Below are 17,974 nucleotides of genomic sequence, written 5' to 3'. Positions count from 1 at the left end.
AATACAAAATGCAAAATACCTATTTTGTATTTTGCATTTAAATGCCTTTTAGTAAAAAACATTTTGTATTTTATTTGAAATACTTTTTGAGATGTATTTTGCATTTTGAATATGCATTTCAAAATGCAAAATACTTTATGATTAAATTAAGTTTAGCCAACATTACCAGTAAAACAAAATGTGAACAAATGACGCTTGTATTGCCGAATTTGACCGATAGAGGCGCCTGCTAGCCATGCGCGCCTGACTGACTAGTGTCAATTTGACACTGTCAATGTCAAACGAAAACGAATATTATCTATGGAAAGCGACGCCACTGACGCCGACGATTTAACGGATTTATTGTTTGCTGGACTGCTGGTGCTGATTATTAATGACTGATTTTGATTTAATTAACTACCTACTTTTAATTGTTGAGTTATTATTCTTATTTTAAAAATCCTAAGCTATAGAATGAAAATAAATAAAGAGCATTTAGGTGATATAGGTATGAAATATAAGAACTAGATGCACAATCAACAAAATGGGGCTCCATGGCTATGGCTCTCTTTTCGTTAGTCTAGTTTTCTTACATTATTTAAGTGAGTAGGTATCATAGGTATAATAATGCCTAAAATAGTAGGCGATCAATAAATTCTGTTATGTTATTAATAAATAAAATAACATAACGTAATTTATTGATTGCCTACTGATAAATATGACCAAAATGTCATTCATTACTTTCATTAGGTGCCATGTTATTAGACGTTTTTGTTCGGCATTGTGACTCTATTTCTCATGATTATTAATACCGAAAATAAATAAAAATATTTGAGATTTGGTCAAAAGGTATTTTATTTTCAAAAAGTATTTTGAAAATACCTATTTTGCATTTAGCATTTGAAATACAAAACTCAAAACTATTTGGTATTTTGCATTTGAAATAGTAAATCTGAAAAGTATTTTGCATTTTGTATTTAAATGCTTTTTTAAAACCATTTTGTACATCTCTGTCAATGACATTGTTTAAATCGCAGATCGATATGTGTGTTCTATAAAGACTATAACCTCTTGGATACTGCTCTAATCCTGCCGTGACTTGCGTTTGTATTACTTTTCCCTCACGGAGCAATGGTTTTCCGAACGTTTGGGAGGCATGCGCGGAACCGAAGCCAACACGTAGAGTCCATGTTGACACTTTAAACACCGAACAGTTGCTGCCCTTGCCGTATCATGGGACGCACGCCGAGGCAGCACCCGCCAGGGTGTAAAGACTTTGGACAGAGAGTTGATGAAATCTAAAATGAACTGTTATCTATGTATTGTCCAACATTCAAAACGCTACTGGTCCGATTATTTCTGATGCTACAGCCTATTTGTATACACATTTCGTAAGCTAGGTCGGGACTGAGCGTGACCTAGTACCGTGAGTGGCCTCATTCCAATCGGTCGCTCTTGTTCAGATCATTTCTAGCACGAAACACTGATGTTGCACGCACTACACACACAAATGCTTTTATGATCCAAGACGTAAAGTTTATGAGTCGGTATTTCGTACGTGTTACTCACCAGTTCAGCAACAATGTTTCCTGACGCAACGGCCCACTGTATACACATCTCGTAAGCCTGGTCTGGTCGGAATGTAGCTTGGTACCGAGCGTGGCCCCATTCTATCCGGTCACTCTTGTTGTTCACATCGATGTCGAGATGTGTGTTCTTGTAGAGTGGCACTGGGGACAATCATGGGATGTTAAGCAATGTTCTTTTTGTCTCGCATAAATTTCAGAATGACCTGAATCGGTTTCCATTTGCTTTGCGCCGAAAACTTCCTACATTAACCTTTGTACTGATAAACACAATGATGTGTATTTTAACCAGAAAACGGAGAACTGCAAATGTATTATTCGATGTCAATGAACCAATGCTATCGGGTTGTAACTTGTAAGCGTTAACAAGGCTAACAAAGTAAATACTATAATCAATTTCATATCAGTAACGTGCGCTAAATTAATTATTGCGTACTATACAACTGTTAACCGCACTGAGCACGATTAAATGTAATGTGCTCTGTTGTGCACTAATAATATGCATACTTACAAAGTCTATTACAAAGCATGGGCATCTAATACAATGTGGTCACCTTCAGTATTCTGATCCTATTTTAGAAGTTTAGACGAGGGATCAGCAATGTTTATTCGGGGTCCGGGTTATTAAATTGATGAAATGAACATCGCGATTCGTGCCAGACATTGGTCCGCATTAGAGCCCATTTAGACGGTACGAGAACTCGCATACGAGTTTTATTATAGTATGAATTTTTTGAAACGAACGTTTCTAAACAAAGGTATTGTTCCTTTTGTGTTGAGCGGGAGCTTCTGTATTTGCACGCGCAAAGACAACAAGAAGCAACTGTATCCTGATAATTGTAAGGTTCAAATCTGTACAGCAGCAAATTTGAGATAGATTATTTTGGAAATGTGAAGCGATAGACCACACCGCTATAGGTGCGAAAATACAGCGCTTCTAATACTTTGATACTTGATGGTGTAAGTATAGTACCTACATATAGTTATAATAATCATCGGTAATATGTCAGTCTGTATAATAAAAATAACACGTTTAAACAGCGAAACTGCCAGATTAAAAGGTTGATAAGCACCTGGCACCTTAAGGTGTCATCGCAAAGTGACAATAAACACTGATAAGGTTTTTCAATCTGACCGCCATTGTTATGTTTTGTTATAAATACGGTTTACGGTTTGTTTAGTTATTTATGTTATTTTATTTATCAAGACTTGTACCTAATATTTATGTAATTACTATTTATATATTGCTATATACAATTGTTGATTGTTAACAAAATCATTAATAAAAAATAACAGTGATAATATACGTGTTTCATTACTTACAGCACCACCACCAAGTATCAAAGTATTAGAAACGCTGTATTTTCGCACCTATAGCGGTGTGGTCTATCGCTTCACATTTCCAAAATAATCTATCTCAAATTTGCTGCTGTACAGATTTGAACCTTACAATTATCAGGATACAGTTGCTTCTTGTTGTCTTAGCGCGTGCAAATACAGAAGCTCCCGCTCAACACAAAAGGAACAATACCTTTGTTTAGAAACGTTCGTTTCAAAAAATTCATACTATACATTGCGGTATTTGATGGCTGTGCAAAATTATATGTCACCACAACAGCCCGCAGTGTAACTTAATCGCATTTGAGTTTGCACGCCGTCTAAATCAGGCCTTAGATAGGTCGGCGGTCAGGATTCGTATGGGGTCCGCCATTCCACGACCTGAAAAATTTTAATGATCAAGACAGCCGGCTTAGTCGGAGTGACAATGGTTGACGCTACGTGCTAGCACCGATCGAAACGCAGCTGGCTCTGTCGCGATGTCTACGATACGCTACGAAGCAGCGTAAGCGACTATGAAGGTACCCAGTTGCACTAGAGTATACCGTCGTTATGCAGCCGGAACGTCCCCTGAGTTGGACTCGTGAGGAACTAGCGATGATGGTATGCCGATGACTTGTACTAGTATAGTGTAACGTATGTATACTGACTGTCGTTATCGTTGTCGCAGTGCATATAGTCGGGGTCGATGTTGTCGCACAGGAAGGCGGGCACGCCGGTGAGGTCCGTTTGCGGACTGCAGCCGGAAATGTCTAAGGCTCCTGAGCTGGACTCGTGAGGGACTAGCGGTGATCTTGGGCCGAGGACTTCTACTTCCATCCATTCGTTCTCGAAGCTTTGGAGGTCGCCGAGAGGGCGGACGTAGTCGGTTGGATCTGGGGGGAAAGTTATGTTACAAGCTATTGAAGTTATGTATGTTACAAGGTCTGCCAACTGACTCAGATTGTCTGTTTTTAACCACTAAAAACTATGTTTCCCTTTATGTTCTGATGATGCAAAAGTGCTCCACGCAGTGTCAATCTAAAATTCTATCTATCGTTTATATATTACCTTTTGCCCGCAGCTTCGCCCGCATTAGAAAGATACAAAAAGTAGCCTATGTCACTCTCCATCCCTTCAACTATCTCCACTTAAAAAATCACGTCAATTCGTCGTTCCATTTTGCCGTGAAAGACAGACAAACAAACAGACACACCCTTTCCCATTTATAATATTAGTATGGATTTTGTTTCAAATTCAAATTCCAACTTTATTCTGGAGTTTGAAGGAGAGTTCTTTCTACGTCGGCGTTATTCTGGATACATTTACCTACATTTCAGTATATCATAGATAAATTATATTACCTTTGTCTTTCTTCTGAGGTAGGATGTGATACATATAATACCCAACGACAAAACGCTTGGCCGTGTCGCCGGAGGCGTGGCATATCATTTTCTCTTGTAACATTTTCTGAAAAAGATAACAAATTCAAAACACTTATAATACTCGTACATACAACACGTGTTCTTTAGTATCTGAAAAAAATGGAATAACTAAATCAAATAGGCAGGAAATAAAAAAAGAAATAGGCGCTCAGACTGGGTAAGCACTGTCGCGAAGCAACGTCTTGCGTGGTATCGCAAGCTCCCTAACAATTGGATGTTGAGTTGAGTGACACAAAAGTGGGATGTCATATGCCACTCTTACCTCCATGACATGCGTAACCTTCTCATATGTAAATCCTTCAACATTCGGCTGGAGCCAGTGTATAGCGTATATTGAGACGAAGGCGTGTGACGGTAGGCTGACAGTCTACTGTAGGAAGCTCACTCCCTGTTGGTATCACAAGCTCCCTAACAATCTGATGTTGAAGAATGGGACAAAAAAGGGATGGCATTTACCTCCATGATATGCGTGGCCTTCTCATAAGTAACTCCTTCAACATTCGCCTGGAGCCAGTGTATAGCGTATATGGAAACGAAGGCGTGAGACGGCAGGCTCACGGTCTGCTGTAGGAAGCCAACTCCCAGCTGTGGATGCCGCATTCGCTCCACGATGTCCGCTAGTGATGCTGTTGATTTTAGCTTCGGTTCCGCCACGCTGTGACATTTAGAACAAGATAAATTCGTCGATATCACCGAATTCTGAATTTGAAATGACGATCTTTGTAGTAAAGGTAAGAGTTTACTTGGTGGACAGTACTAGCTAGCTTTGGTTGTTTGATACATTGATGATCATTATCAACTACAAGACCGAGACGATTTAAATGACTAGCTATGCTTTACTCCAAATTTGGATAAATTCACTGGTTTAACAAATATCAAGAAAAAAAGAAAAATAAATTCGGTATTGAAGAATTATTCTTGGGATGAGATTCGAACTCACTACCTCTGCCACTCAGTCACCAAGACCTCAAGATAACCAGAGAAATATTCTAAGTTTAATAGAACGTTGGCAGATGTTTCTGCTTGTTACAAAATTTTTGAATCGAGACCTTTCATCGTATGTGTCGTCCGATTCGCCCGTTTGTGACTGAGTCCTCTCTAAAACCGTTTTCGCCGCCGCCCTGAAATATAGAGATTGTGTTAGGACTTCACATGGGTTGTATAAGTACACAGATATATTTGATGTTCGCAAGCCATTTCCAGCTGAAGCAAGATCGGTTGACATGTTAGAAACAAAAGTTGTTTTGCAAAATATAATTACAATTGGAATATTTCCCATTTAGGTTTTTTTTTTAGGACATTCTTACACAGATTAACTGAGGCCCACGGTAAGCTCAAGAAGGCTTGTGTTGTGGGTACTCAGATAACGATAAATACTTATATACATAGAAAAAATCTGTCATCATCAGGAACAAATATCTGTGCTCATACACAAATAAATGCCCTTACCGGGATTCGAACCCGGGACCGCGGCGTAGCAGGCAGGGTCACTACCGACTGCGCCAGACCGGTCGTCAAATTAATTAACTGAAAGATATTAAATAATATATCCTAGTCTAAGTAAAACACTTGTAGTAGGTACAGTCACCGGTAATAACATTGCACAAATAGAAGGCGACTTGGGCACAAATAGGCGAAGGCTGGCAACCTGTCACTGCAATGTCACAGGTTTTCTTTCAACCCCTTATTTGAGTGGCACTGAAACTTGAGTAGTTTCATGTTCTGCCTATCATGGGATACAGGCGTGATTGTATGTATGTATGTATGTAAATAGAAGGCATAAATAGGTGACACACTTTTATTTTCTATCGGCCTTCTTTTTATTATTGCCGATAACTGTCCATTAATATAAAATAGGTACCTATTTTCAATAAAACTAAAACAAAGATATCGCAACGACATGTATCGTATCGTAAATCGCATCCTTGTCTTGTGTTGCTTATTTTTTGACCAACGTTTCGTCCATCCCGTCATTATAAAATATATAAATCGTAAGTGCCGCCGACACCAAAAGAAATTTTGCTTCTTATATGTCAACCAGAAATAATTAAACAAAGATAAATAAAATCTAGAAATGAATGATGAAAGCGTTCTTACTTACTTGTTGGTCTGACTAGTGTTTAGTGACTTAGTAGGTGATACTTGCTGCAATGAAACATTCGATAAGGGTACAAGCAACCAAGGGAGCTCACAAGCCACTCAATGATAGCATAAGATAGAAATAAAGATAATCGTTAATAGAATCGTGACAAAATCTGGAAAAGAAAATTGCTTTAGTCCATAAATTAAATTGGAAGAAATCAGCCGTAGACTCAACCCTGCTAAAAGGTGCAAACCAAGAACGATTTAATACTGGACTGACAAAGCTCATACAAAAAAGCGTACCCCTGAAAGCTTTTAGGCTTAAAACTAGGTGGCGCTGTTCGCAGCCTGGAAGTGGCCAAAATCATATTTGTCCCAAATATTTTTACGTGTTTTTATGTTTTATAAGAATGAATGACATATTTCTTTATTTTAAAATCATGATATTACGTCAATACACATTTGGAAAAAAAAAAAAATTGTAGGCATCATCAGTGTAGTTATGATAGTATTTAATAGGTGGCGCTAAAAATAGAGGTACGATTCTTAGTATGAAGTATGTAAATCCTATATAAATAATCCTTGGTGCAAACATAAATTGGACGGTGTTATGGAATAGCGAACTAAGCGCCAAAATCCGAAAAAAAAGTTATGAATGCAGTTCGGATATAAATGTGATAATCTATAGTATTGACTATTTATTTGTTGAAAAATAATGCTTACAGCCTTATTTTAAGGGGTAGAATCAAGCGACACGTTAAAATTTGTATGGCCCTGTGTACTAAGTCATTACGTAAAAACGAATTGAACGCCAAATTTACTTTTACAAATTATAATAAGCGTATATTCTAAATCGCAAAATCGAGTTAAACGCCATAAAAATGTTATTAATTCGTTTTGGTTTAAAGTTTTGATGATTTATAAACGCAATATCGATTTAACCGCCCTAATAGTGTCGTTTAATTCGTTGTTACATATTTGAAATTGCAGGATATTTCGCTTAATGAGAACTAAGTATCAAGAGGTTTTGTTATATCATAATATCTTATGTGTGTAATTCTGGCTAGTACTAATGAATTATTATTAGTTACAATGCCAATTTTGCCGTATATGCTGATTTTTTTGACATTTATTAAAAAAAGTTGATTGGAGAACAAAACTAAATTGTTAGACGGATTAGTCCTAATCATTGTGGAGGAAAATATTGTTGTTCATTTATTTACAATAGCACTATTTACTCAAATATATGGAATGTTATTTTATTCCAGTATTCACTTTACCTCTAACAATTTGCATTAAAGAATCAAGGGACAAAATATGTCTCATAGTACGCTACGGCGAAATAAATTAACGTCATCCCAGTATTAGTTCAATAAAGAATCAAGCGGAAAAACGTTAATTACTTCGAAACTTGAATAGGTATGGTGTTATTTTTTTTATCTATTTAAATTATGAACACTTTTATAGGTTTAATGTCAAAATTAACTTTTTTACTTTATAAATGAACTTACAACAACTGATTCAAATTTCAAATCTTTCTAGCTCATTTTCTCGATTTCAACTAACTGTCGCTTGATCGCTTATTCCATAACACTGTCCAATTGGAAAGGCAGATAACAAATGATATACATATAGGTAAATAATGTTACATAAACATAATATAGATACATGAAGGATTAAACATATAACGTAAATAAAATTAATACATAAGAATAAAAAAGCGAATGAATGATTTTGTCTAGAGAACCGCAAACCATGCCCGCTACAAGCGACTAAATACTTTTGTAAAACAAATGAATATTTCTACTTCTTCTTATTTCTACTTTCTACTTTATGAATATTCTACTTCTTCCTAAGTTATTAACTAGTAATAATATCTTATGTGATGTAAAAGGCACCTTCAATAAGTTTTAAAAAATCTGAAAAAAGACTCTTAAAGAAAATGGTTGTGTAATGAGCTTTAAGCCGACGAATAACCAACGTTTAAAAAAAAGAAACATGGAAGTAATTTGATGTGTGGATAGTTCGTGAAAATGCAGACTAGAAACAGTAGACACTATTGACTAATCCAGGCAGGCAAGCATGGTCGCGCGATAAATGATAAAACACCAGGCCGTCCCTATCGCACTATTTGTAAGTGCCATAGGGACGGCCAGATGTTTTATCATTTATCACGGAACCATGCTTATACGCCTACCGGCGTATCATGCTGCCAATTTTATCACTTATCCACGTGGATAAGGCATCTGTCACTCTCACACTGACATACTTGCTAAAGCGTGATGGATGCTTTATCCACGTGGATAAGTGATAAAATTGGCAGCATGATACGCCGGCTGGTTGCCTTATATTTGATCCGTCTCTTTCACTCGATCGCTGTTGAAGCGAAAGTGATGGAAATACGATTTAGGCTTCACTCCCTTTGATTTGAACACGCCTGTTGGAATTTGCCCGTTTGAACTTAAATTCACAATATATTTTGGCTTTAGCGCGCGTTAGTTGCAGTGTTTGCAGGCAAAGGGTTTCACAGATCGGCAAGGTAAAGCTGTGTAAGTAAGCGGGTGGGTGCGGTACTGACATAGCCTCGACGCGCAGCCGCGGCCGGTCCGGGAGCCGGGTGCTGCCGACGCGCTCGCGGAACGGCGAGCTCACTCCGCCCTGACACCACACCACACGTTAACATGGGGACACGATGGCCGGCACGATGGCGAACGAACATACATTTTAAACTATTATTATTGTCGATTCGAAGGGGGTCGGGCGAAATAAAGTCGATTCGAATTTTAACTGAACACGGCTACTGTACATTGTACCTATACCTATATTTACAATATACCTAATAAATACAAACCAACTGCAATGTTCTATATGAGCACTTTCAGAATTTAGGACCCCCCAATTAGCGTAAGTTGTTAACAAAAATTAACTCACTGTCAGTTTTCTGACGATAATAAGCATGAAATTTCTATAAAAATATGGTTTTTGTGTTAATTACATAAACTTTAAGCGATAATCTACATTCAGAATGTGAAAAAAGTTTTTAGACAGATTTTATGCTTAATTATCGTCACAAAACTGACAGTCAGTTAATTTTCGTTAGTTTAACAACTTACGCTAATTGGGGTGTCCCCAATTCTGAAAATGACCATATTATATTAATAACAGTAAAAATACCTTTTCATTATTTCTGGGTTTGTAGATATTATAATTAAAGTTCATTTTCGAATACCTACTGAACTTAGTACCTGTAGTCATAAAAACCGCCTCAAAACTTATAAGACGGATAAATTAAGACTTCTAATGGTTGCATGGCTTAATGTATAAACGCAATTTTCAGTAAACTAACATTATTTTTATGGAATTCGTTTTATGGATAATCACATCTTTGGTTCGTTCATCTTTGCTCGTATGTTCGTTCGACATCGACGTACACAGGCGACAATTCATCTAATGTAAAAAAATTAAAAATAAGCCAGCAAACAATATCATAGTTTTATAGTGCAATCCGTGCATTTTAATCGCATAATTTTATAATAAGCAGTGCAGTAACGCATTTCACATTTACAATTCTGCTCTTTCCACTCCAAATCTGGAAGAAGATTGGTATAGTACCCACAACGGTACCTAAATACGGTGCTCAAAGTCAACAAGGGTAGGAAAATGCACCTGAGGACCCGTCCTACTAAATATACAACGTAATTCAAAGAAATTTAGTATTACGGCTGTCAATGTTGAAGATTTGTTACAATTAGTTTCTGGTTAAAATGATGTGCAGGGAATATTAAAATGCCAATCGCCGGTTTTAAGATGTTAATTTTTCTTCCAGTCTACATCTTGTCTCGTCGAGCCAATAAAACAATCTGTGCGCAGAATATGCCACGAAACATAAAAGTATTTGTAACGGAAAATTTGGATTGTCCTAAAAATAAAAATCGTCTGTCGTTCGGGCTAACGAGCGGAATGATTAGAATATTGTCAGTCATGATTTGTATTTTAGGGACTATTTACAATAGATAAGTAAATTGATCATGGCTGAGTGACGTGGGGTGAGAACAAAAGGAACTGAAGCATATCTCTTTCCCATATTCAGTAAGTGTAGTACAATAATAGACTCAAATGGCTGATAGGTTTACATACAAGTTAAATGTAAGAGTGGTCAAGGTCACGCCATGATGAGTCATCTCTTAGGGGGGCTAAATCCAAAAAGGGCTTTCACTGAAATTGGATCTCACCACATTCATCGACGCGAAATCGAGAAAATAAAATACTACTACTACTACTTGGCTGGCGCGATAACACAAAATGAGTTTTAAATGAGAAAATAAAATGAACCTTTTTTATTGTGACTAATACTAATGTTGAAGAATTTTCGATCACAAAATTGTTGTGAATACTACTAATGTTGAAGAATTTTCGATCACAAAATTGATAACTGTAGGTAAGCAGTGTAAATTTAGGTAATTAATTTATTAAGGGTTACAAAATACTATATGCCAGAGTACAGCTGAGATTAACCATGTAGCGTATTCAAAAGTTCTCGATGTGACATACGATTTCGCGTCGACAAACATAGTGAGTGTCGGGTGCAAGTCATTCGCTCGTTAGGCCGGTGTATTCCAGTGAGTACCTGAGCGCTGGGCCTGAGGATAGACGTCGAGTGGCGCCGCCGCGTGAGCGCGCTGTCGCAGCCGCCGAGCGCCATCTGAAGCCACCACAACTCAATCCGCTATTCTACACCCGCCCCGTCAACTGTAGCCTCATTCAACGCGACGCATCAATACAGATTGAGAGCCGCGGCCGCGAGGCGTTTTTGTACTCGAATTTGGAATTTTGATCTAGCACCTCCACCGATTGACGCCAATTTGCAATTTACAGTTAGCTTTCGAGTTAATAAACATGCTTTCGGACCCAAACAGGAAATTAATGGCGTGCATTTTGGACAGATTTGAATAGGACATTCATACGCATGAGAGACAAATTAATCCTTGCATAGCTAAATTTTAAACATTTTTCCCAGAAGCAAAATTACACTTTTTATACACAGTTATAGATAATTGTATATCTATTTAACGGCTTTTAAACATCATCATCTTCATATTACAACGATGCACTGAATTAATTTATCTAGGGAAGTAGTATACACTTGTATAGACACTAATCATTTACACTATTTACAGCCTAATAATTCTCTATGTACGTATAATTTACCTACTATTTTTCGAATCCTGGTATTTAAGGGCATTTATTTGTGTGATGAACACAGATATTTGTTCCTGAGTCATGGATATTTTCTCTGTATATGTATTTATCTATATAAGTAAGAATATCGTCGCCTAGCACCCATAATACAAGCTTTGCTTAGTTTGGGGCTCGGGTGATCTGTGTAAGGTGTCCCCCAATATTTATTTATTTATTATTTATTTATAGAACAGCTAACGGTTTATATCATGCTTCCTCAATAGCCAGGCGTTTCACACGATAATAGTGTTTAATTAGCAATATTGAATTTAGGGATATAATTTCAAACATCAAAAAGGGACTGTCATTTTCTTATTTTAAATTTCTTTTAGAACTATGCAAGGATTCAGCCGATAGTACATCCAGTTGCTTTTAAGTAAGTTCATGCCTTTCGGCACATAGGAAAGAAAAATACATAAAAATGTATGTCATTTGGGTAGGTCTCGTGCGTTACAACATTACATTCCAAGGACTTCAATTTCATGTTTGAGTTGCCATTTAGTTTACTGTGTCAGTTATTAAGAGAAGAGTCTCAAAATACTCGGGCACTGGTTAAGGATACACAACTAAAACGGTTTAGTGCATTGATACAACCATGCAGTGCTTTAACTACAATACTTCAAGTGCAAATAAAATCGTCATGCTACAAAACATTAATGTACAACTTTGTAAATACAAATTATACATTTATTTTATATACAATTTATGCAATATCTGTATAAAACTAAAATGTTCATATATTATTAAAATGTACTTGAATTTTATCAATTATGTATCAGTAATTAAGTAAAGAATAATTATTAAAATATTTTTTATAATATATCCAATACAAATAAGTATATATTACTTAGCAGAAGCAAATCGTTCTTAGTATCCTTCACTGACTATTGTATTTTGTAAGAATAATTATGACACGACAATATACTAAGCATTTTTTTACGTCTATATTACCAAAGTAAAGTTATCTGATGCTCAAAACTAAATTCTGAATCTTCATATCGAAAGCCTAGAAAGATTTGCCTCTAAAATAGTCAACTTTTCATTTATTATTCTCGTTTCATGTATAGTAACACTTACCCTCTGCTTATTAGGTCTTTTGACCTTATTGAAGTAGGACTCAGTCATTTTAAGGAAGCCGTCGGTGAGTTGGTCTAAGTCTTGGCGTGTGGGCGTGGGGTAAATGTCGCAATGAGTGGACTCGTCGTCCAGGATTTGCTTGGTGGCTGGGCTGTGAAGAGGCAGTAGGAGGGTGCGGAACCGCCAGTATTTGAGAGCCTGGAAAGAGTTATAAATTATAATTTTAGCTGTTGACTTTATGATTTATTAACTTTCTAATAAGCATTAAATGATCTCTGAAAGATCCAAGGAAAATCCGAGGACATCCAAGGTAGCGGCAGTTTAAAATAAAATATGGGCTTTGTATCTCGGTTTGTCGCTTGAGATATGTTGAATTTCATTTAAGATGGGCGGACGAAAAAAATAATTAAGCAGAATGTTCATATAAACATCCGATATGGAAACGGACCATTTTTTGTAGTAAAAAGCAGACGTAAAATCTGTTTCAGACGTTCCAAAATTTCTACGTGATGAAAGGAAAAAGCGATATTTGTAGAAGTAGCACGTATAGGCACATATCGTACGTTTTGCTAAGCAATTATGCTCCCAACGTCACTCAATCTATGTCTACTTCCTATTATGCACGAAGTGCATATAAAAAGTTAAGAGTTCCCAAGCAATAGTTTAATTTGACTGAGTCAAAAAGTGTAATTCTTTCATGATAATATGTCCAAGGTACATGTCCCTAAAAGCACTCTTAAGTTTTTATAGACTTTTGACAAGTTTTGAGTTGAAACTCCTTAATTTGCACTACAGATAGAATTATAAGACAAACGGCTATCGGTTTTTCAATATTTTATCTCTATTCGTAAGAGCATTTAAATTTGACTTTCCTGAAAATTCAAGAGAAATTATAATTTAAAACTAATTAAAACAAAAGTTATGACAAAAAAAAAACAGTTTTTGGCCCTAAAATTGTTCAACTTTAATGCCAAATATCACAGAAACAATGAGATGTGAAATACTTATGAGATACTATTTTGCTTAAAGACGATGCTGTTAATATGATAGGCTTTAGGAACTATCATAATATCAATGGATTCAAATGGAAGGTCATTGGCGCAGGCATGCCCCTTTAAATTGCATCATATATATTGTGTTGTGAATGTAACCTCGACGAGCGCGAAGTCGGTGTCGCCGCGCGTGCAGATCAGGGATGTAACGGATGTAGTTTTAACGGAACCGGAAGCGGAAGAGGAAGTTTTGAATTTAGTTTAACGGAAGCAGAAGCGGAACCGGAACCAGAAGCGGAAGTTATAGATGTTAAAAACGAAATGAAAAAATACCACATAGGTATAACATAAACCAAAACTACTTAAATTACCTACAACTTTTAGGTGTTTACTGTTCAGCCTGTAATCAGCCTTTAGGCCCACTGAGGTTTTAAAAACGAAAAGAAAAGTTACCTGATATTTTATCTTAAGTATATCATTCATTACAATCCAAAAATTTAAATCACCTTGAACTTTAAGATGTTTAGTTGTTTAGGTAATCACTAAAAATCACATAAGAATCCTTTTAAACCTTTATTATGCCGTAAAAGGTTTTAGAAACGAAAAAAAAACTTACTCGTAGGTAGTATAATACAATCCAAAACTAATCAGTAAAAATTATATGTGTAATTGTTAGCACACAATTAAATTTTTAAATTAAATGGAGTGATTATAAAAGAAGTAAACTGTATTTAATAAACAAAAGCTTAGCAGCTTTATCTTCCGGCAGTTTGCTTCTAAGGGGATCGTAGATAAGCCCTGCACCACTGAATAGTTGTTCACTCGCTACTAACTAGGTGGACAGGACAAATATTGGCGCGCAATGGAATGAAGCGATTGATGTTTAGTATCGCAGCACGTGGCAAGCGGAGAGATGAGCGAATGACAGGTATAGACCTGTTGGTCTTTGATGTACGCCGCTCATGTCCCACCGTCGCGCTAGGTTCCGATATCCGCTACAACTTCCGTTTGAAAAATAACAGAACCGGAACAGAAGCGGATGTGTAAAACAAAACGGAAGTTCCGCAGAAACGGAAGCAGAAGCAGAGCTCCGTTACATCCCTGGTGCAGATGTAGTGGTCCATGTAGTTCCAGTTGTAGTTCTCCAGCTTCTCCGTGGTGAACGACACCCACGACACCTCGTACGTGTCGTGGTTGGGCGCGTGGAACCGGTACCGGTAGTGGATCGGCGGTGGTTGGGAATGTATAGCAAGAGGTCGCAATATGCGATGGTGTTTTAAAACTGTTTGATAATAGATAGGTAAAGCGACATTTGTAGAAATATCACGAGTTTTCAATTAACTGTGCTATTTCCGACACTCTTTAATATATGCGCGAAGCGCTTTCGCACTAGTTTCTAAGCAAATTTTGCCATCTATGTCAGTTTATTAATACTATTATGCGCGAAGCGCATATAGTAAGTACGAGTTCCCAAGAAGTAGTGCCATTCCTCTCACTGTGTATTATTTCGCGCATATCGCACTAGTTACTAAGCAATTGTGATATGATTGTCAGTCTACCAATACTGTTATGCGCGAAGCACATATAGTAAGTACGAGTTCCCAAGCAATAGTTTCATTTAACAGTGTCTAAAAGTGAAATTTTCCATGATGTGCCCAAGATTAATGTCCCTAAAAACACTTGAAATATCATCATGTACAATGGTCGCGTAACCTCGACAAGCGCGAAGTCGGTGTCGCCGCGCGTGCAGATGTAGTGGTCCATGTAGTTCCAGTTGTAGTTCTCCAGCTTCTCCGTGGTGAACGACACCCACGACACCTCGTACGTGTCGTGGTTGGGCGCGTGGAACCGGTACCGGTAGTGGATGTTGAACGGGGGGTATGGATGTCTGAAATAAAAATTCAAACATAAATTATTCATGTGAAGAAAAGGGAAAGACTGAAATAGGCTAGTTTCCTATACTTACAATAAAATATTTTATGCAGTGCACGAAATAATGCACCACATAATTCGAAGAAAAATATGGACAGTAGTTATGTTTAAACATAATTTCTATTTAATAAGTCAAAGAGAAAGATATAAAGTAAATGAATTGACCGTGACGTCACTCCTCAGTATTTCATAGTAATTCCATATTAGCAAATCGTTTTCACAGGTTCTTAAAAAGAAGCTGATTTGACTAGTAGGAAACTAGCCTAGTAAGTGATTACTTCTATAAATCTATATACCCATATAACTTTATTTTGTCTAAAAATATCACTAAGATCAGAAAAAATGAATGATATAACATCGTACAATAACATCGTACGAAAAGAACGCCGTAAAAAATTCTAACACAATCTTGTTTCTAACAGCTCAGCCACGACATTGGTCTAAGCGCGACAGCGGTGATGAGCGGCGGCCATACATTGGAGCGAGACACAGTGATGGGACTTTTCATTCGCACGTATGGCTGCCACTCACCGCTGTCGCGCTTAGACCAATGTCGTGGCTGAGCCGTAAAGCTATAAGAGCGTGTCAGATATCAGAGAGGATCAAGTATTATAGAGAGTTACTGTCAAAGTAAAATATGTAATCACAGAGCATAGACTGCCATCTCTTGACACAAGCTTAAAACTTTTAAACCTGTTTTGACAATTTGGCCCATATTCTTAGCTTGATATGTGTTAAAAAGATATTTAAGAAGCTTTCTTTTTGTACGATGTTACTGCCGGTGACAATTAGGTGATAGCGCAGGTTTACCTCGGTCGATATCTCGTGACTGTGATGGTGGAGCCAACTAGGGTCAGCTTGTGGAATATCCTGCCGATGGACAGCAGGAACCTCTTTGTTGGCGCCTGGTTGACCGGTTTGCTGTGTTGTGGTGCTACCTAAAATTAGATTAAAGCAAATTGCAAGGATATTAATAAATATGAGTAAATAAAGCGAATTCTAGTATCAGGTGTGAGTTTCAGGTCATATAACAACTTGAAACACGTAACGCATCGGAATATAAGTAAGTACCACCAGAATACCACAATTGCACCACAAGGATAACAGATTACAAATAGCAGACATTAAACATAGGTAGCAACAGGCGGTCTTATCGCTGTAATATATTTCATCAAAGAAGCTAGTCAATCGTGCGATTTTTTAGTCCTGTGATCCAACTAGCCAAATCTCATTGAACAAAACTGAAGACAGAGAATACTTTACACTGAAGACAGAGGATACAAATCTTTGACAATAGGGGTGGGGGTCAGTGGCTCTTTAGCTTTTATTTACCTTGGAGGGCGGTGGTGCTGGCGTCGACGGACAATGTGCTTCGATGACGTCACTCTCGCTCACACCCACTATCAGTTGGAAGCCCTGTCATTCAATAATTTTATATAAACATTAAAAATATATGCCACAACACGCTAAACAGTACAAATTTTGTTAGTAAACACAAGACGTCGAGAAACGCGAGCGGCTAAAACTCATTTCATTGCAATATCGATCTTCTTGCATTCAGAGAAAGTTAACAGGCAATAAGTTGGGCGTTCAAGAAAGTACCTACGAAAAAAATTAAAATTTTGAAAAAAAAAAAAAACCCCGCGACCGCGACATAGTAGAACGATTTTCATGAAACATGGCTAAGAACACTCCCGACTAACTCAGCTTTCACACAAAAAAAAACTGAATCTAAATCGGTTCATCCGTTCGGGAGCTACGATGCCACAGACAGACACACACACACACACAGACAGACAAACAGACAGACAGACAGACGGACAGAAAGACGGACAGACACGTCAAACTTATAACAGCCCGTCGTTTTTGCGGCGGGGGTTAAAAAGGACCCATAGATTCTCAGTTCGCCGGACGATTTAAGCCGGTACAGACTGACCAAAAAAGAAGAAATTAAAAAGTGGTAAGTAACGTGAACAACTTCATTGAGTGTTTATTTGAACTACAACTGCAAATGAAAGGATCTATGCATATATGGAGAAAGTACCTGAAAATGAAAAATGAAAATAAAATATTTATTTTTCAAGTAGGCATATTACAATGCGATATGAACGTCAAATAAAGCTATCTCTTATTTAGAGATAGATTATCACTTGAACTTGCATCGTAAATAAATGGAACATGCCATAAAATCGTGACTCATGTTACTCTTGCCGCGAATTGACCCGTGAAATGGTAGTATCATCCCTTTCAAATCAATATGTGTGAGAAAACGGGACGACACTACGATTTTGCCACTTTTTAATTTCTACTACTCTTTTTGATCAGG

At 37.2% G+C, this 17,974-nt stretch overlaps 1 protein-coding gene across 1 annotated transcript in view; it reads right to left on the bottom strand.

Annotated features, from left to right (window-relative positions):
* Window positions 1-17,974, bottom strand: part of LOC125227724 (GATOR complex protein Iml1) — a 62,508-nt gene that overhangs the window by 11,199 nt on the left and 33,335 nt on the right. The window contains exons 15-25 of the mRNA XM_048132027.1: window positions 16,981-17,064; window positions 16,459-16,586; window positions 15,430-15,604; window positions 12,725-12,922; window positions 11,037-11,111; window positions 8,988-9,067; window positions 5,377-5,448; window positions 4,784-4,982; window positions 4,247-4,352; window positions 3,554-3,778; window positions 1,549-1,709 (exon numbers count right to left, since the gene is read on the bottom strand). Of these exons, the coding sequence (XP_047987984.1) occupies window positions 1,549-1,709; window positions 3,554-3,778; window positions 4,247-4,352; window positions 4,784-4,982; window positions 5,377-5,448; window positions 8,988-9,067; window positions 11,037-11,111; window positions 12,725-12,922; window positions 15,430-15,604; window positions 16,459-16,586; window positions 16,981-17,064 (1,503 nt within the window). The remainder of the gene's footprint in view (window positions 1-1,548; window positions 1,710-3,553; window positions 3,779-4,246; window positions 4,353-4,783; window positions 4,983-5,376; window positions 5,449-8,987; window positions 9,068-11,036; window positions 11,112-12,724; window positions 12,923-15,429; window positions 15,605-16,458; window positions 16,587-16,980; window positions 17,065-17,974) is intronic.

Source organism: Leguminivora glycinivorella, chromosome 7, assembly GCF_023078275.1.
Source record: "Leguminivora glycinivorella isolate SPB_JAAS2020 chromosome 7, LegGlyc_1.1, whole genome shotgun sequence".
Taxonomy (NCBI): Eukaryota; Metazoa; Arthropoda; class Insecta; order Lepidoptera; family Tortricidae; genus Leguminivora; species Leguminivora glycinivorella.
The sequence above is the reverse complement of the archived record's forward strand: the minus strand, read 5'-3'. Positions and strand labels throughout refer to the sequence as shown.